General features: G+C 38.7%; 1 protein-coding gene across 2 annotated transcripts in view; it reads left to right on the top strand.

Moving 5' to 3' along the window:
- The first annotated feature begins 2,633 nt into the window (after nt 1-2,633).
- PDE7B (phosphodiesterase 7B) overlaps nt 2,634-20,650 on the top strand; it is a 170,220-nt gene continuing 152,203 nt past the window's right edge. Inside the window, exons 1-2 of one of the 2 annotated variants that reach the window (XM_063390315.1) lie at nt 2,634-3,490; nt 3,706-3,820. In XM_063390315.1, the coding sequence (XP_063246385.1) occupies nt 3,800-3,820 (21 nt within the window). In that variant the 5' untranslated portion in view covers nt 2,634-3,490; nt 3,706-3,799. The remainder of the gene's footprint in view (nt 3,491-3,705; nt 3,821-20,650) is intronic. The other variant, XM_063390316.1, reaches the window with a different exon arrangement.

Genomic DNA, 20,650 nt, shown 5'->3' with positions numbered 1-20,650 from the left:
CCTTGTTTTCACGAATGCAGGCCACTGTCACTCTGCACTACTTGTCTACCTTTATTGTGCCCTACCTGACAAGAAAGCTGCAACAGACTAGACAGAGAGCAACTTTCATCACAGAGTTTTTAGCATCCTCAGATTTACATGTTTATGCCCTAAGGAAAAGTAGAAATACTTCGGGGAATCACTGTAGCATGTATAACTTTGCAATTCAGAGGAATACTGGGGAAAGTGGAGGAAAGCAGAGTCAGGCATGATCTCATTCATCTGTGGTAGAAGCTTGAACATGATGCCTCTTTTTCCACTCCTTATTCCCAGCTCCCATTCAGATGTCATTGTCAGCAATATGAAGAGCAATATTTGGTCCAGTTCTGCAGCCCGTCCTAAAGATGGTCAGTGTAGAAATAAAGCAATGGGAAGAAAGTGGAGGTTGTCTTAGGAAGGAGCCTTTTTTTTTGCCTCTCCTTGCACAGTGCCTGCCATTCTATCATGTGCAAACAAATTTTACTGGCACTGAAATTAATTTATTTTTTAAAGTTTGCTGGATTATATCTGGGTATAAGGAGTGTGGTTTGGGTGAGGCCAATTAAGCAGCCTCTCTAATATCCATCTTCCTTTCCAAAGACCACAACGGAAGGATTGCAGATTTGTGAAGAGGAATGCCATTCCATGGTAAGAGAGGACATGTCTTGGTGTGCCACCTAGAATAAGAAAGGAGAACTGTAAAAGGAAGTCAAATAAATTATTTCATCAAGAAGGATTGCTCAAAAAGGCAGGCTCATAAATTTGAGTGATTCCCATGTATACTCTAAGGCTTATTCCAGGGAGAAGGAACCATGGCATCTGAGTCAAGCTCAGTTTTTTTTCAAGAGCTGCATGATTAAAATCTCCCATTATGGCCAAGTTCTATACTTCGGACAATCCTGCTAATTGCTAAGAAAGAAACCTTGTCTTTATCTGCCCAGATCTGCAGCAGATTCCCCAACAATGCCTATATCCTTGTCCTTGTTACTATTGCTCAAATTTTCAATGCATGTTTCTTGCTGCATTCTGAACACCTCACTGAGACATGAGGCATAATCTCCTGCACCTTTTTTCCTCTTGTTGTTTCCTCCTCTTGCTCCTGAACAAGCTGTGCTCTTTGGCATTAGTATTCCAGTCACATACTCACATGACTCTTTACCCTATCCAGTTTCTGTTGTGTCAATTAAGTCGTAATTTTGATCTTGCTTTAAGTGTTCTGGCTCCATTATGTTTATTTAGATATAGTTTACATCAGTCTAGAGCACCAGTTGCTTTGTTTTCTTTTTTCCTCCTCCAATGGCATTTTTTAAAAGAATCACAGTTTTAACCTTTTCAGCTTTTTTGTTTGGGCCAGTGTGGGTCACATTTATCTGGACATGCATGTCACCAGCTTGACAGGATATTTTAGCACATATCAAATCAGATTAGCAAATTTATGCTGAAGCTTTTTCTTTGCTAGGCGGAGCCCATTTTTTCTCATCAGTCCTTCCCACCCCATCTTGGAAATGCATGGCTGTGCTGAGGTAACCAAGATATTCCTTCTCATTCCCACCCTTACTTGTATCTCATGCAGGCATTAAGATTCTTTGTCCAAGCAGAAATTGCAATCAGAAGTGTTTGCAGACCTCTCCATCTTTTCACCAAAGAAACGTCTACATGACAGAACCCACAGTGACCACTCACTCTCATAGAGCCACTTGATTGCAGGAGGCTGAAGTAACCTCTAAATTATTTAGGAGAGAGACAGGACCTAGGACTTTGTGCAAAACTGGAATGTACCTGGGCTCTAATTAATGAAATGTAATGTAATGTTGCTAATGAGATTGATCCTAAAATGCAAGACCAAGAAAATAATCGGACTGAAATAGACATTTGAAAATCTCCTACTCTTACATCAATACTCCACAGTAGGACCACCTCTATCATAACTGTACATGAATAATAGTTGACTAACCGTACTTGTAAAAATAGGCAGTAACAAGACACTGTATATACTGTTCTCTAAGTACAGTCGGTGAACTTAATGTGCCCTAACTGATTTTTTTAAATCTCTACCTTATTTAATATTTTTTTAATATGTTGTTCTAGCATTTACATCCCCGTAACCCTTAACATTTGTTTGGGAAGATGATTGCATTAGCAGTGATAGCACAGACAGACTTTTCAGTAAGGAATTTTATTAAATATTTTGACCTCTCTGGAGCTGCATTTTGGTGCAATCAATTGGTGGTCATTCAGAAGTTCCTATGACTTCAATTGTATCTGTACATGTTTTGTGGAGCACTGAGAAATTTTTCTTAGAAGCTTTCTGCCTATCCATTTTTAAAAGCATTTCTCTGTGTTTTAAAATTAAATGTGAGACTGTTAAGACTTTTTAGAAATTAGTTGTGCTGCACAGACCGAGACCTTTGAAAGGATTCCCTTGAAGAACAAATCGATAAAGTTAGAATGATGCAGATAACAAAACAGTTACTGTTGTCAGCTGACCTTCTATCAATTATCTTGTGCTGTTTTGGCCTTTTTTGCCCATGTTAATTGACCTTGATGAATGTTATATGTTTCTTGAAGCTTCAGCAGTGTCGTTTCTCCACTGTCAGTGGTGTGATTATACTGAAAGCCAGGCTCTACCTTCCTCTTGCCTTTTGATGTGGACTTTGGTACCCATAAACAAATAAGAGGCAAGTGTGGTGGTCCACAGCAGAGCTCACAGGTGAGCACAGCTGGCTGCGATCTGCTGGTGGAAGGAGCAATTGTGAGCCCCGATCAGCCCCAGGGGCGACTGCGCCCCTGACTCGGGTAGGGTAAGGAAAGCAGTTGGCTGATCTGCATTGTGGCTCCTGCTGACCGAGAAAAGGATGTGTACGGTAGTCGCAGTCTTATCTCCTTAGCCAGGTTTACACTGGTGTGACACTGCTGAACTTAGACAAGCAGTTCCTGATTTACTGCAGGGCGAGGGCAAAATCAGGTCTGATTTTGCACCGCAACCCAGAGATAACTCTGCTCTCCCTGGAAAACATCTTGTGTATATTTAAGAATACTTCAATATCTGTAAGCATATCTATAGCCTTTCTCCATGTTGTGAGAATATTTTGGATCTTTCTGGTACCTCTGGACATAAAATCTTTCTGAGCTGAATCCAGGACAGATAAATCATCGCTCCGGTTCCTTTCGCCTAGGGTAGCCTGCCTAAATCACTGCCACATTCCTCCCATAGTAGTCGTTTAAAATTAATAGCACATGCAGGGGAAAAACTAAACCCTTTGACGTCACTCCCGAGATGAGGAAACATAAACAGCAAAGGCTTCTCGGCGGCGCTGGCGGCGCGGCCGCGATTGGTGCGCGCTGCGCCCGCGGCTCCGGCAGCGCCGCCCGCCCGCCCGCCCGCCCGGCCTGTGCTGCCTGACACGGGCACACACTGCCGCAGCCTCAGCTCACAGCTGCGCTCTCCGCCCGAGCCCTTTCGCTTCTTAAGGTGGTTTCACTGGCTGGGTTGGGGGACTTGGGGAGCTTTGCTTTCCGTTTTTTTTTTTTTTTTCCTTTTTCTTCCCTCCCTTTAAAAAAAATTCTTTTTTTTCTTTCTTTCTTTTTCTTTTTTTTTTTCTTTTTTTCTTTTTTTTTTTTTTTTACTTATTATTATCATTTTTGTTTGCTGCCGTTACTTATTTCTATTCCCGACCCTGGATGCAGTTACTGGATTCTGCAGTACAAGTCTTCATGAACAAGCTGCACCGCTTAGAGATTTCACGGCATTCAAAGGTCACAGAACTGCCACTATGGTTAAATGTCTTGTTTAATGGTTGAGGTATGTACGGCAAATCTAAAAGAGGCAGCATGATTATTTTTTCGAAGGGGAACTAAAATTGTGAGGGGGAGAGGGGGATAATACTATTATTTAGTGGAAAAGATTTTTACCAGTGATTGTTACTACAGCAACCGTTTTTTGAATTTCCTCCTTTTTCTCTTTATTCAAACTAGATGAAAATTTTAACTTCTGTTGATTTAACCATTTGATGATTACAGAAGACTGCAAAAAGAATCTCTTGTGGTAGTCCTTTCTGACCCCACTGGGGAAAGTGTGATTGATTTTTCTATGTGTTTTCCTATTGCACTGTGGCAGGAGAGGAGACCTGGGACTTGTCTAGCTTAGATGAAGGGAGAAGAAAACAGAAACTTGTTCCTATACTGAGAGGGCTGTGAGTTTTTCTGAGACTTAGAGTAGAGAGAGGAAGAGTTGGAAATAAACAGGTCAAGCAGAAAAGAATATCGGCCTCATTTTTAGGAGTACATGTAATGGGGTTTTTTGGTTTTTTTTAAATACATGCTTAAATTACTTTACTTAGTTTGGGTTCAGAAGTTCAAAATTAAGAAGCAGCCTGAGCTTTGACTAAGAAACAGATCCCCACTGAGGGGGGAAGGCTGATCATCTTATATCAACACCAGTTTTCATACAGCTTTTGCTACCTAAAGAGAGAAAAGTGGAAATTTGCTCAGGAGCTGAAGTGATGTAACCTGGCATCTGTTTGATAGCATATAGCTTCAATTCATGTTTGAGCCACTGATCTGTCTTGAATGAATATTGCAGCATCACAGTGGGCAGTGTGTGCTGCAGTAAATGAAACCAACTGCTATCATCAAACTAACATTGTTTTCAAGAGCATGACTCTAAATAGGAAGAGCCACTTGTCAGAGCTCATGTGTGTGTGTACAAGTGGCCTTAAAAATAGCTCCAGCCAACACAGGAGATTTCTGTTGTTAATTGGATTAATATAAGGGTATGTTCAATGACCAGCAGTCTTCATATTTTTCCAATTTGTGGAAAGAGACTTTTTATAGTTTTGTTTGAAATGTTGCTGTAGATATAAATCCTTTGCAATTTGAAAATGTTTCAGTTTAACTTTAAATATTATACCTAAAAAAACCCAATTCCTCTAAGTAGGAACTGAACATGAGCATACCTATCTCCTGCAGTGCATAACCCCATAGGGTTAAAAAAATTAACTACACTAGGCTGAAGCATGCTAGCTTAAGGACTGCAAAAATATTAGCTCTGAAATGCAGAGGATGTGCTATGTGCTGTGAATGGACAATTGCTATTCTGCAGTGCCTAGTGGGAAAACAAGGACTTTGTGTATTGCAAATGCATAACTGCAGCTCCTCCATTTCCTTTGCTGTATCTTCACTGATGACTGCAGAAACAAAGAGGTTTGTCATAGATAAGCTCTTTAGTGCCCTATCTCTTTGAAGATGCTGGAAGATATTTCCTCATGTCATCCAACAACCCAAAGTCGAGCTTAGTTGGATGAACTGTTATTCTGTAATCTCCATGTCATTCTCTCCTCCTCAGCCCTCCACAAATTCTTACTATGTAAACTGCCAGCTGTTTTCAAAAACTTCTCTAGGCTCAGGTTCAGAAAGGCTAATATAGGCTGGCTAGATGATTGATTTGTAAATTAAGTAAGAATGTGTCTCAGCATATAGAGACTATAACTTGTTCTGTAAGGAAAACTCTGTCACTGTATGAATACATTCAACTTTCCAAAAGGCAATCTATAAGATATTTGCTTATAATAATCTGTGAGAATTAAATTATTAACTTCCTTTGATAAACAATTTTCAGAGAAGCTTTGTTTTTAAGTTCTGTATCTGCATGTTGATGCATCTGTGTTCCGTAGCAATTACTAGTGGTGGTAATAATAGAAAATATGGTAAGTGGACTTCAGCTGAGGAAATGAGTTTTACTAGTTTAGTAAGAAAAGTCTATCTCCAGTGTTTCCTCTGAACAATCTCGATTCAACATGTAGAAAAAATACAATTTATGGTTGGCCTCTCTGCACTGGACGAAACACTTACTGACTGATTTGCACTCACATTGTCTCAAAAAATTGTGTATTGCAGAAGTTTCATGGGCTATGAATGGCTTCTTCTTGTGAGTTCATTTCCATAGGGTGGACAGGAGCTGTCACCAGTGAAGTTCAGGTGATTCCATCAGAGCAAGACACATTCTGCTGAGCTTAATCCAAAATATTGCAGATAACTTTTTAAAATTGTAAAATATTTACATGTGTAAAATAGCATAGAAATATATCATTATAGCAGCAGCTGCCCTTTTTCTGTTTATGTCCTTTTCCCATCTGAAACTGAGCTCTCTGCTCGCCCTCACCAGGCCTCTAGGTAAGTCATGGTAGCAGACTGATTTTCCAGTGTCTTCATTGCAAGAATGATGTATATTTGAGACATTTGATCATATGTAAGTCCTTTTCGCTCATCACACAGTTCTTCTAACAATAGCTAAAGCATATTTTAATGAGAAATGGTCTGAAAATTGGTATTCTATGACACATATATGTAATTTTTCAATCTCGGGCAAAAAACTGCTTTTGTACTGGTAGTTTCCATTATAGGACCTGTATGAAGCAAAAATGCCAGCTACTAATCAAGCCATTACTGTCAACAGAGTAAAACCTGACCCATCTCTATTTAATCATAAGAAATATTTCAGACTTAGTCTCTTCTCAAATCAAGGTAGATACATGGCCAAAAGCTCTTGATGAGATAGGTTCTGGTTTCTGGTCTAAACAAAAAACAAGTTGTTTGGTGTAGTCAGGAAGACATCCCGTGCAAATGGGAATTCTTAGCTACCCAGTGTTGTTCATCATCACATTGTTGCTCCATTTTCATGCCTGAAATTATTACAGCTTTCCATCTGCTTGTCACAGGGTGAAAGTGAAAGGGATAGCTGTGGTCCTACTAGCTGCCAGAACAAAATTATGTCTTTTGTAAAGAAGTGATGGTTCAGTATTCCTCCTCTCACATCCATATTGGCTAGAAGATGTTGGAACAATGAAATTCATCCTTCTTGTTCCTCAGCCAGCAAGCTGGCTTACTCTTCCAGGGGCATCAGTTCTTACACTTCCAGTGAAACATTGGCTTCATCTCTAGAGCGAAATTTGCACTTTTCAGTCACAAGCTTCAGGGTGTAGAATTGATGTTATTTAGAGTTTATGCCCTGATGACACTGGGACACAGATGCAGCCTAAGTGTACAAAAGAAGTTCAGAAGTTCTGATGCTTTTTCTCTCTCTGGCCACTACAAGGTACATCAATTTTGGCACCTAAGGATGAATAATGCTGAGAAGATGGGTCACAGTGCCAGGTACCACATATGCAATCAGATGAGGATTGTTAGTAACCTTTTGTGTTCCACAGTAAATGAGTGGAAAGCAAATAACATGCCTTCTGACAGTAGCAGCAGTTTTTCAGATCTGAAGTATTAGATTTGTATAAATACTAGAGAGGTTGAATGCATTTTTTCATTTAAGACAATTTTTTAATTCATAGAATTTGAAAATACAAAGTCGACTTCTGCAAGGTTTTCTTTGCAAAAGGAATTCATCATCCTAGAAACTGTGGAGAACTGTTAAATTTGGTTTTTTGCTATTATTCTTACTACAGTGCCATTCAAAAAAACTGCATTACAAAACATTATTTGAAGCTCTGATGTTGTTTCTGTAATCCAGTAACAGACTGTGGGATTCAGAAGATATATTGCAAAGGCTCACAGTGCTTAGGTCTGGGCTAGTGATAGCTATCTGTTTTAAGCCTCCAGTTTTAAAGTAGAAAATTAACAAATCAGAGCCAGATCAGATAGAAAGGAGTGTATTTTCAGAGGCCAGACTTCAGTGACAGAAAAGTCTGTGACAGAGACAATTCTCAAAAAACAGCAGTCCAGTGAATGAAGCATTTCTTTTGCACACATTGAATGGTTGGTATCATCAGTGCATTGATGCAGTAATTTTGATAAAGATTTGTCAGTCGTTCTGTTCTTTGAAAAGTGGAAAGTCTAGGGCTATCATTTAAGTATGTAAACAGTGTCAAATGAGAGAAACTAAACGAATGAAAGGGCCCTATTGAGTTGTATTATTTTATTCTGTTATTTCTTTTTATTCTTTCTTCCAGTAGGAGCTGTGAGCGAGGATGGATAAGAGCTCAGTTTAGCTACTTATTTAAGTCACATAGTCTTGTGGTGGCATGTGATATTCTTCTGCTAGCTTGCTGTCCAGCCAAATAAGACATCCGGGTTGCCTGGATGGATAAACATAGCTGATGACCTCTTCCTCTTAATAGGTGGGCATGAACAGTTAGGATTCTTCCAGTCACACACAGCAACAGATTTGTTACATTTAACCAAAGAAGAATTGCCCTCAGACACAAGCAGCAAGATTTACTTCTCTTTGAGCAGGATATTTTTATAAAAGTAGACACAAATATTTAGAAGGAAACAGTTGCAGAGGCATTTTTTTTTCTGTAGCTGGTAGATTTTTATTAGTTACCCACAAAAATTTCTGGTATGAGAAAACTCACCAACTAATATCACACTATGGTGCATGTTAATGCTGGCAGTGTAAGGTTTTGAAAAGAAGAGCAGAGAATCTCCTGTCAAATTAAGTTTAGCTAATTTTCACGGTGGCATAAAAACACACTTGTGGGGCAACTGCTGTCAGGACCTGTATACAGTTTCTGCATGGTTGTTCACAGCAGAGTCTATGATACCAACCCCTCTCTATGTAGGAAAGGTGTTTTGAAAAGGATCACCTTTCAAAGAATAAAGCATGAAGCAGGCATGTTTTAACTGAATATGCAGCAACTCAAGAATGGCTTAGAGAAATATACATCTGTAAAAATTAAATTAAGAAGCATCAACTTAACTAGAAAACTCCCAGAGGATGGTATTGATCTCCTGCACCATCAGTTCTGCTGCTGTTGGCAATTGCCCTTTATTACTTCTGAAAGAAAGGATATGTATGCTCATGTTCTTATTCCTTCTCTTTCCGCCTACAAAACTTAGCACCCTTCCTACAGGGCATGTAAAGACTGGCTAGGATCTGGGGCTTGTCCTGATACAAGGTGGCAGAGTTACCGCCAAGTCTGCAAGGATTCATCCCTTGGTAAAAGGCGTGGATCTCCAGGTGGTTTCTGTGCAAACAAACACATGCTGACCTGAAACACCTCAGTATTTTCTCAAGGATTCAGCTGTCATCCAAAGGGTGTAGCTATTTTCCCCTCTGTGTACAGTGATCTGGGTATAGAGTGACAGCTGGGACCTCTGCTTGCACAGCCCCAGAGGACATAATCTGCTTCGTGTTTCTGCAGAGGAACACGTATGCAGCTGAAGTACACTAAAGATGGGCAACACCTTTGGTCGTGCCTTTTCCTTAACTTACCACTTGGCTTTAAATTTCTCAGAAGGTTAGGCATAAGGAGGGCTGGTGGCTGCTGGGGTGGAGGAGAAGACCTCACATAGACACCCAGAGAGAGATGAAAACAGGTGCATGACACCCTCATGGAGAAAGCACACTTCTGGCTTCGTGTTAACCAAAATCCATGTTGAAACAAACAATTTTCTAGGGCCCTTTCTGTTTCAAAATGTTGGAATATGACAGCTCTGACTTATGCAGAGTCATTTTTGTTTTATACACTGCCATAACATCTGAGTATCTATTAATAACAATGTTCAAGTAGTACATCGTAAATGTAATTAAGCAGTGTATATCCAGTTTAGTCAATATGGTCATTAGAGGACTGTAGGACAGCCAGGAAAACAATAATTAGTCCTAATTAATAAAGAACTTGCATATATCAGTGAAGGAAAGAGAGGAGCTTTCCATGTTCAGGGCTTGGGAAAGTTGCTTTCTGCTTTACTGGATCTGAGAACACATTAAATAAATGCTTGAAAAGGCTCTTACAATACTAAATGAAATTCTCTCATTGAAAAAATAATTTTCTTAAGCAAACTGTAAGTATCAGCTAGAAAGATTCAACTGGAATGTATTTCTTCATCAAGCAAATTCCTTCAGTTGATTTGTTCTACTAGGACTGCTTTGAAAAGCAGAACAACTAAAAGATAAAAACAAGATTCAAATTTGGATGTTGTATGAGAGTGTAAAATGTCATGATTCCTCTGAATTTAGTGGGACTCCATCAATTTATACCTGTGAAAGATCAGACAAGCTGAGCTTTCAGGACTAAAATGTATTCCTTCTCTTCGATGGTTAGATTGAATTTTACATTCATTAACCTTGCATTATACCAGTTTCATACCAATTTTCCACAACTTCCTCAGCACTGTGGTACCACAGGGCTGCTCTTCTGGTTCCACAGAAGCTGTGATGTATTATTTCCCTTCTATCACACTCTGACCCCTCTTTCTCTCCTTCCCTTTCTCACAGAAAATAAATGTTTACCAGATTTTATATGAAATCAGATCCCTACATTTAATTTTTAGCTTATGTACTAGCATCTGCAAAACTTTATATATTTGTAATACAAAAGGGGCTGATGTTGCTCATTTTCAGAACAAACATGATCTGTTTTAAGGACACAGCTATGTAATATTTTTAAAAGCTGAGGAATAACAGGAAAATAGTAATTTTGTTTAGGGAGCAACATGTACTGTGCTGTATCACAAGAAAATTTTCATGCAGTAGGATTGTGAGTACTGTCCTGTCTCTTTGAACCATGAAACTATAACTATAGCAATCCAATCCACTACCAAAGTATAACCTCTGTAATAGTATGGTAACAAACACCAGTGCAACATGAGAACATTGAATGAAGTTCATCCTATATAGCATCATCAAAGCTGATAGAAATGGCCAGGCTTTCTAAAAAGCTAAAATTCACTTTAGTCTCTAAATGAAATAGCTGGATCTGAAAAATTGCTGTGCATTAGAGGTTGCCTGGGAAATGTTTTCCCTTTCTACCTCAGATAGACAGAAGTAGCCAAGAGCCTGTTGTTAGTGCTTTCAAGAAGGTGTGGAAGAAAAGATTTAAGTTCCTTCTCTGCTTCTGTCAGCTTTCATGAGGTGGATTACCACTGCAGTGTCCTCTGAGGGTTGAGCTGTGTCTTCATGGGGCCTCGTAGAGGCACCCCACAGCCCACTGCCCCACCTTGAGCCCCAGAGTGGAGCTCGAGCTCCTGCACTGCTGAAGGGGCACGCAAAGGAGGTGTCAGGCAGACATTTACTGCAGCTCCAGGAGTTCCGCCCTGAACCCAAGAAACTTCTGATGGGTGTTTTCTTCAAATGAGCACCTCCTTCTCAACAACTTTTTTACCGATGAATAGTTGTTTTTAAAAAGAAAGCTCAGATATATTTTACAGAGGGGGGAAAAACTCTCCCCATTGCTGCAGAATGTCCATCTCACTTGTGAGGGCTGAGGGGTGCAGGGCCACTGGTTTGGGTGCCTGCTTGAGGGCAGAGGTGAGAGATTGATGCTTGGATTACAGGATCTACAAGGTCTCTTCCAACTCTGAGGAATCTGTGAAGTTCTGGTGACCATCCAGTGACCATTTTGGAATGCGTGCTTACATTTTAGTTTATAGCACCTGAATTGAAAGCTCAGAAATCACTGAAGCCTTTAATTTCCAGCTGTTTCAGGAATCCTCTTCTCACTCTCCTACCTATAGACTTAATTCTACTTCTACTTCTTATTTTCAAAATAAGTGGGGGGAAAAAAATCAGCAATCCATACTTTCCATACTTTTATTTATAGGATCCCTATAGTGCTGAATAGATTATTTATGCATGAAGATTTGCTTGTAGAGTTCACTTTTTTTAAACTGTGAAACACATTTGCTTTAAAAAGAGGTTTTCACATGCACTACAGGTATATTGTTATTGTTATTCTCATCCCTCCTGAAATTCAGCCCTTCAGGGCTTCTTTACCAGACTAAAGGAATATGGGATTCTGCTTGGGTTTTTATTTTTTGCTTAAACCCCATAGCAAATGTTTGACAATGGGAGGATTATACTGTTTTAATATGTCAGTTGATCAGAAAGCCTCTTCATGAGCAATGTCACAGTTATCTGGACCACCTAGTAGGCCACTACAGCTTGGTCTCACTATCTTAGAATTTTTAAACTAGTATTCATGGTTTTAGAGCATCGCTTGGATAATAATTTTTTTAAAATGTAATCATGTTTACTACTAATGTGAACAAGCTGGAGCTGACTTCTGCTATTTTCTAAGTATTAGTGAAAATTCTTTCACATTTCACAAAAAGTAAAATCATTCAATGTCAATTTGGCATTGGACCTTTTTATGATAGCTGATAAAAATTAGTTTGCCAATAAGCAAATCAATTTCTAAAATTTCTCAAAAGGTCCTGATGTTTAAGAAGTAGAAAATAATTAGCAGAGAAGTCTCAGTGCCTTCTATCCCCACTTTAATTGTCATCTGTTGACAATACTTCGACAATTGAACTTCTTCAGCTCTGTCTTCAGGAGAATTTCAGAAGCCTCTGAGCTAATTCCTCAATTTCTAGAGACATTTTCTGAAATAATGTATTGAAAGGGCATTTCTCTGTGAATCTGCAACCTTTACTTTCTCCTGAGAACACTTGTCTTAAAATTATATTTTCACCACACTGATTTATAGGTTCTGGCACGGGAACTAATGCCCTTTCTCCTAGTAGCAGACAGAAAATTAGTCACAATCTGATGTTAACAACTTCTTCATTACCTAAACTGTTTTACACTTTATTAAGTTCAACACAAGCAAATCTAATGCCTTTGAACCAGGGAGTTCGTGTCCATGTTGCAGGTATACAAGACATTAATTAATTTATAAACTAACAATAGCAAGTCAGTCTCCGTAGCAAACTGGCATCTAAATTTTGATCCCTCTGAGTTCTGCAGAGAAGTGCCACTTGAGTGCAGCAGAGAGAAAAAAATTGGTTTAGCTAATGTACATTAGAACTTCAAATATGAATAACGCTGTCAATAGAGTTGCTCTTGTGATTCTTCTTGGGACATGAGGTTCAACTTATTTTTCCCTCATATTTGACACACTACATGTTTGTCTGCACTGGCAACAAATAAATTGCAACATAGAGAACGACAGGGTGTTTCTGAGATACGGGATACTGTAGATTTCAGTGACAAGCAGAACAGAAAAGCTTTTATGAAGATTCAGCCCACCGCCAGATGTTTCTACTAAGTCACCAGTAGTGCTATAATTTTGGTTCCTTAAATTGCCCTCACTGCTTTTCAGAGTCAAATACTTGCTGAGCACACAGGTTGTTTACTAATTAATGTCCCTCTGCAGCTTGCCTGTGAACCTCTAGCAGTTCCTGGCAGTTCCTTCTGCAGAAGAGGATCTCATGGATCACGGAATGGGTCAGGTTGGAAGGGACCACAGTGGTCATCTGGTCCAACCTCCTGGCTCCAGCAGCAGGGTCATCCTAGGGCACGTGGCACAGGATTGCATCCAGACAGTTCTTGAATATCTCTGGTGTGGGACACTCCGCAGTCTCTCTGGGCAATCTGTTCTGGTGTGCATTGGAAAGTCAGTTCTGGAAAGGAAATGGCCTGAGTTTTAGCCCAGGCAGATATGAAATTGTGTCAGCCTTAGTTGTGACATTACTATATATGGTATAAGAAATTATAAGGGTTTTTTTCATGTTTCATGCATGCAATGGCATTCACTCTTCTCAGAGTTTAGTATAAAAAGCTGTGTTTATGAAAACCCTCATACAGATGTTTCTTAACACACTGCAAAAAGCCAAAATTGGGTTTTTTTAAGAGAAGCTTTACCCCTATTACTGTTACAAAATAGAGGCATAGAAAGAGTTTAATTTGACTTGGTCACCCCAACACTTGTACTTTAAATGAAGATTCTTTTAAGGTCCAGATTCAGAAATTTCAAACTTATCCACTTCATTAAAATGTCTTAGGGAGATGATTTTGAAAAGTGTGACTCTTCTGTCCGTATTTTATATTAGATTCACAGCAGCTGCTTGCCACTTCTAAAAATTTATCTTCTTACTACATTTAGGGATAACGAATCTTTTATGTAACATATTTTAAAAAATTGAATTATCAGAGGAAAAATAGTCTGAGCAGAGTTAAAGGCAGTCAATGCACTGTGCTGCAGGCAGGCTTCAGAGGAAGGTAGAGTCTCATTTGTCAGAAGACGTCAGAAGCATTTCTGATTGTGACTGATAAGAGACTGAAAGAGAGAAAGGCAAGCAGATATGGTCTCAGAGACTCTGTATCCCAAATAGGAACGTGATATCATGTTCAGACTCATACCAAATGAAATGCTAGCCTAGGAAAAATTGTATTGAGCTAAGAGATTATTTAAGGCTCTTGTTCTATGTTGCAAAGTGTGTTGCAGTAGCAGCAGAGTATGAAAATATTGTATATAAAATGTAAGTCAGATCAGTAACAGTCATTTCAGTGAGACACCTGTATTCCCCACAGGTAGAATGCAGATGCCAAGTAACCTTTACTTAACCAGAAAGTAAGAAAGTAAAGCTTACTTTCTGGAAGTGGCCTCTCTGTGCATAGATCTTTTAAAAGCTGGAGATTCAAGCTTTTGTCATTCCACATTTTCTACCTCAGAAAATACTTCTTTATTAACTCATAGATCATTTAGTGTTTAAGTGCAACACTTAGGTTTTCTATTCTTTGTCTGTGAATCTAGTTATTTGACTGCAGAACAATCAAACGTTTGTTTAAGCAATTTATGTTGACAGGATTTTCTACTATGGAAATTTGACATTTCATAAAATAAACAATTTGTTATGGCCAATTTTTATGTGTAGTAGGGATTGGGAGTTCTTGAACTGAGGATAGAATGAATTATGTATCTATTTTATTTTTACTATTTAAAAAAATAAAAATGAAGTGTTCTGTTCACCTACCACATGTACCCTGAGTACAAGCTGTACCCATCTCCCTCTGAACCCAAAGCACAGACTTGTTTCAGCAGGCGGGGTGGAAACCTCACATACTCTGGAGCTCTGTTTCCCGTAGGCACCCCCACAGCAGAGAATGCCAAACTGAGGGATCCCATAGCTTGCTAAGAGTGCAGTTTTCCTCAGCATCACTAGGCACAGCTCAGGCTGCCAGCAGAATCTCCCACAGAGCATTTGCTGTCTCTGACCAAAAGCTCCAGCTCTGCTTCCCATTATGCAGGCAGGGTGGGAGCAGATAGGGAGTGAAAGAATGGAGGAGGAAGAAATGGGAAAGGGTGGATACAGAGAATGATTGGGGGTGGGGGGGGAATTGCACTGTATCTTGCTATCTTAAACATATTATCTGTAATAATGCACCTTTCTCAATCTGATACTGACTCTAAATTTGCTGATATTAAGTCACTGTCATCACTGCTACAAAATTGTCGATATTAAGTCTATATCTGCACTGTTTTTCCTTGTTTCTATCAAGGTTTGATCTTTTGACACCCCCCCAATATTTTAACACAAGCTGTTCATAAAATATTTAATCTGTTAAACATCAGGGTTCTCAGGGGCTTGGGTCCAGCTTTACATAGATTTCTTTATGGTGATGGGTTGTGTGTCTGTGGTGACATAGAGCCTGTCTCCAGCATCAGGATAAAGATTGTATAGGAGACACCTCTGTGAAATTTCAAAATGAGCTGCTAAGAAACAGAGGATTATCATATTCCTCCACACTTCCCTTTCCAAGTGCAAGAAACATTTCTTCCAATTTTTAAAAGAAGTCATCACATGTTTAAAAGAGAGTAATTGAGACTATAAATCAAATATAACAGATACCACAGTCCTATTTAAAAAAGTACTGGAAAGTATTCACACTTGAGGATGAGGGTTAAAACAGAAAAACCTGAGAAGACTGTTGGAAACACAAAGATTTGCCCTTTAGGAACAAGTGAAAATGAAGATCACTATATATTTACTCCAGAATATTTTTTAACCTCATGATTCACTCTGTGACATCCCATTACATGCAATTATCTGGACTGTTCATACAGTCTTTGAGAATTTATTATGGCAATGTTATTTGGTACGTGAAATAAAAGTAATTTTGATGTTACCTGCAAATAATGTGTTTCACAAGAGCAATAATATGCTCATTCTCTTTTTTTTTCATATGGAGAACTATGATTTTAAATACTTTGAATATTTTAGATCTTTAACAATGTATTTAATTATGTGAATTGCTTTGCATCTAGGAGTGTTTAAATACTGAGAAAATGCCTACAGTTTCTGCAGGTCTTGACAATATCACTGCAAAGTACCAACAATTGATTTCTCAATGACTAAATCATTTTTAGAAAGTCTGTATGATATTTAGGCAATGGTTGCTTTGGAAAACTGGCAGAATATATCTATGGATTTGCAGCATTTCTATATGTTTCTAAATTTTATATTGATAAGAAAGGTTTCAGGTATTAATTGTTTGTGAGTTATTAAAGACAGATATGAAAAAGAACTTAGAATCTAACACAAACTCATAAGGTGAAAGATCATGTCTGTGACTGGACACTTAAGCTGTCAAAGTATCCTGAAAAAATGCATGGTACAGTTTTCTTTTTATACATGAAAGAAGAAGACTGCTTGGCTTCATGGTAATCTTCCATGTATGGAAGAGAGCTATGTTACATAAAGAAGTTAGTATTGTTTCCAGTTTTAGGATTCAGCTTATATCTGAGTCTAATAATAAGAAAAATCCTGCTCTCCTGTTTTATCAACCACGCCTTGCTGGTTCATATGTTTTAAGTAAGTTCTGTGTTAATATTCTGGCAGCTTATCTCTACTGCATTTTACTTTGAAGAGCCAAATATCTAACTCTTTCTGATATTACAAAGCCTTTGCCATGTCTCCAGACAAGTATTTGTGCATAAATAAATGAATTTGGCAGAATTATGAATTTGGCAGATATCTTCTTGTCACTAGCACATCAGCAAATCAGGCTATGTCTTTGTCTAGATTCCAGATTCCTAATCATTCTGAAGAAATCAGGACAAATTTAAAATAAACTTGCCTACAGGCAACTGCAATTATTGTAACTAATGAAATAAGCCCTAGGAACTGTAGAAGTTGTTCTGAAATTGTCACTTGGTTCTCACTTTAAAGACATATATTCCTCTCTCTCTCTGTTGCTGTAGTCATTTTGTGCTTAATCCTCTGATGGCATCTTTCCCTTTAAGTGATTGCCCTTTGCATCTTCTTGGCACCAGGTTTATTTTCAGCAAGCTGTTCTCAGAGTGCTGGCAGCCATCCCAGGGAAGCTGCTCTGCCTCGGTGGCATTTGGTACATGGGAATTCCAGAGTAAGGAATGGGCAAAGGTTACCACGTGTTTTACATCACTCTGAGAAACATCAAACTAGACTATTAGTGTTTGACAACAAACAATGCACGAGGCCTCTAGGCATTGTGGTCTGTCTAATTCTTTATTTTCCTTTTCCTTGTACCTCCACTCATACCAGCCACATTGGAATATCTCCTGTGCATTTTTCTTGTAATATCACCCCATGGTGTCTGGAAGACCTGATAAAAGACAAAGTTTGACACAGAATAATGTAAATGTTAGGAAATAGTTTAACTCTTTTTAAGAAAAAAAAACAGTTGCTTGATAAGATTTGGATAGTCATACTCTCAGACTTCTCCTGGCCTTTGCTGTTTTAATATTTTCAGAGTCTGATTGCAGCCTGGAAGTTACTCTCACTGTATGCTCCAAAGGCAGACAAGCAGCAGCTTTCTTTGCTCAGCAAAACTTGTTCTTCATAATCAGAAATATCCTTCCAAGAAGCAAGAAATGCACAGGTTAAATATACACACACATATATATTTAGCATATATGTTGCTAAAGAGAAACGGCAGATAAGTTTCCACAATTCCATTTCATTGTGAAGTTCTAGTGGTACTTCTGCCTGATGGAAGTTCAGCCTGCAGACCTGTTTAGCTGTGTCTTTACAGGCTCCTGAAAGTTTGGTGGGTGACTCAAGTGTGCTGCCTGTTTTTCCTGCCTCCAGACCATTTCTGGATGATGGTCTGCCTGGCTGTGCCTCATGGTGTGGGTGGCAAGTCACCAAAACCACCCAGTGGTGCCATCGGTGATCTTTGTTTGCCCTCGCTGGCTATTCCTGGGAACTGCTCTGCCCATCCCACGGTTGGCTGAGGTCTGATGTGCCAGGGTGTGTCACTGCTCCTCATCAGCTGTGTCTGCACAGTGTTACTGAGAGGTGTTTTGGGTTTCTCCTGATGTGACAGGTCATGTACTAGTGAGTTAGAGTGGTCGGTTGAAGAACATTGTTTGTGATTAATGTCAGAGATTAACATTCACTAAAATGAGAATAGAGAAAGGAATAGATAAATTAAATGACAAGGGTGAAAACAGAAAAAGTGAAGTCTGCTATTAACTCAGACTGTACTGGTAATTCATCTTAGTTCAAAGTCACTAGGATTAGACTCAGACATGAGCCTTCGATACTGATCCTTAATATTTACATGTAGAAAATCACAGGCCACAATCTTAATTTTCTCTGTTTTAAATAAGGAAAAAATTATACACTCGTTTCTTTTCATGATAACACTTTGAAACGATTTTCTCCCCTAAAATATAAGGTTCTCTAAAAGTTGAATGAAGCTATCTGTAGGAAGATTTATAGCAATATAAAAATACCGTAATTTAAAATGTATATTTATTCAAGTCAATAGTATGATTAACTAGGCTAGCCTTCCAGACCTACTTAAGAGATCTCCTTATTAAATTTTAATAAATGGATTTATTACTTACAGGAGAAGATAATTTAGAATGCAAATGGGAATTTTTACGTGAATGAACTGAGAATAACTTGTAAAAAGAAACAGCACTAGGCATAGGTTCAATACTACAAGAAAAACATTACTGATCCATAATATCTTTTATAGTACAACATATTGGAAGTCTAAAGTGCTGATTTTCAAGAACAGAGTATGAACAACTTACAAAAATCAGATGTAATAATAACAACATATCATCTTGCTACCTCTGGTTTTCTGTGTGCATCGTAGCCATCTCAAATTAGCACTTCCCGTAGCTATTTGGGAACACTCTCTTAATTGGAATACAAGTGTCAGACGACCACATGACAGTTTGTTAAAAGACCAATCCACAGGAGCCATCTGTTGCAAAGCCACAGGGCTTCCCTGTGCTATTCAGGTTCTGCAGAGAGTGCTTTCTTCTTGCATCATTGGATTCCTTATTTTTAAGGTGTGGAAGTTGTTTTCACTGTGAACAAACTTTTGGGTTTTTTTAAATATAGCCTTATTTTAAGTGAGGAATGAACTTGAGAACTAGCAGAAGAGAGTATAAATTCCAAGTAATTCGTATCTGAAGGCATGTTTGTTACTGTAAAGGAGTGAAAGGGAAGCTGTAACACACGTGTGATGTTTGGAAAGGGTAAGGGCAGTATATGCATAGTTGAAAGTATGAATTTGTATTCCACAGGATCAGGAAGAAGATTTCCACCACCAGCACCAAGATGTGTGGTATCAAGATGTAAATAGACATTTTCTATCTTTACGTGAATAAATCAATATTGCCCATTCCTAGAAATCTGATATTGTAATAAACACTGGACTGCTTAATTCTGACATACAGAACTATTTGACCGCTGAACTGACTCTACTCCTATATCAATATGTAAAATAAAATAGCAGATAAATGCTTTTTTAGACCAGTGAAGTTTTCTATTGTGACAAAGCAGATTTTTCTTTTTTAACACCAAATTTTGTCAAATATTTCTAGATTATTTCACAGTATCATGACAAAGTCTAGCTTTCCTTTAAAATGCAAAGCCAAAGACAGACCTGAATGAAAAGAAGGGAATATTTGTTTTCACTTTTCCCATGGTTTTGCTACCTATGTATTTACTTGCATTCCAGCTATCCTGTTTCCCTCTGCAATCTCTATTGCTCTAGCTGCTGTGTAATCAAGGCGACACAGAGAGAAAGGCACTGCTTTGGTCATTTAATTGGAAAGAAAAGTCAAGTGTAGAAAATGAAAGAGAAGAAGCAATATAAGCATACAAATGTAAGATTTGATATTTGCATGGCTTAATTGTTGAATAAACTGATACCTAAATTTTTGTATCTTAAAAGGAATTAATGAAGAATAGAACCTTTTCAGATGTATGGATTTTTTTCAGTGATGTAGATGCTATCCTTTATGTTTACTTCAGAGCAAAAGCACTTTTATTCTTTTTGGGGAATTCCTTCTATGACTAGAAGTTATTGTTTTTGATGCATGCTCGCTAAGTTAAATGGTTTGCCTACCTTTGAATCAGTCTTGATTTGATCTAAAACAACCCCCTTGTAGGTTCATAGTCCTTAATGACAACTTCTATTGAGATTCTTAAGGGTTTACAGGTTATTAACAATCCATGCTGTGAAACCACATGTGGAGCACTGCATCCAGTTCTGGGCTCCCCAGTGTAAGAAAGACAAGAAGTTACTGAAGTGAGTTCGGTGAAGCACCACAAAGATGAAGAAGGACTGGGAGGATCTGCCTTGCATGGAGAAGATGAGAGAGCTAGGAGACTGTTCAGCCTGGAGAAGAGAAGGCTTGGAAAAGATCTTGTCACTGTGTATAGATAGCTGTGTCACTGCATAGGGTGGAGTGTGTTAAAGAGAGACAGGCTATGGACCAGGCAATCTCCAGAGGTTCCTTCCAACCCAACCATTTGGTGACTCCAAGCATGACACGCCAGAGGCCGGCAGAGTGCCAAGCCCCACAGCTGTGCTAGCACTGCCAGCAGGCACCAGCTGGAAGTGTAAATGCCAGTAATGTCATTTAGGGAGAAGACAGAAGGAACATCCCTCTAT

The sequence above is a fragment of the Prinia subflava genome, chromosome 2 (genome assembly GCF_021018805.1).
Source record: "Prinia subflava isolate CZ2003 ecotype Zambia chromosome 2, Cam_Psub_1.2, whole genome shotgun sequence".
Lineage (NCBI taxonomy): Eukaryota > Metazoa > Chordata > Aves > Passeriformes > Cisticolidae > Prinia > Prinia subflava.
This window is presented reverse-complemented; position numbering and strand designations above follow the sequence as displayed.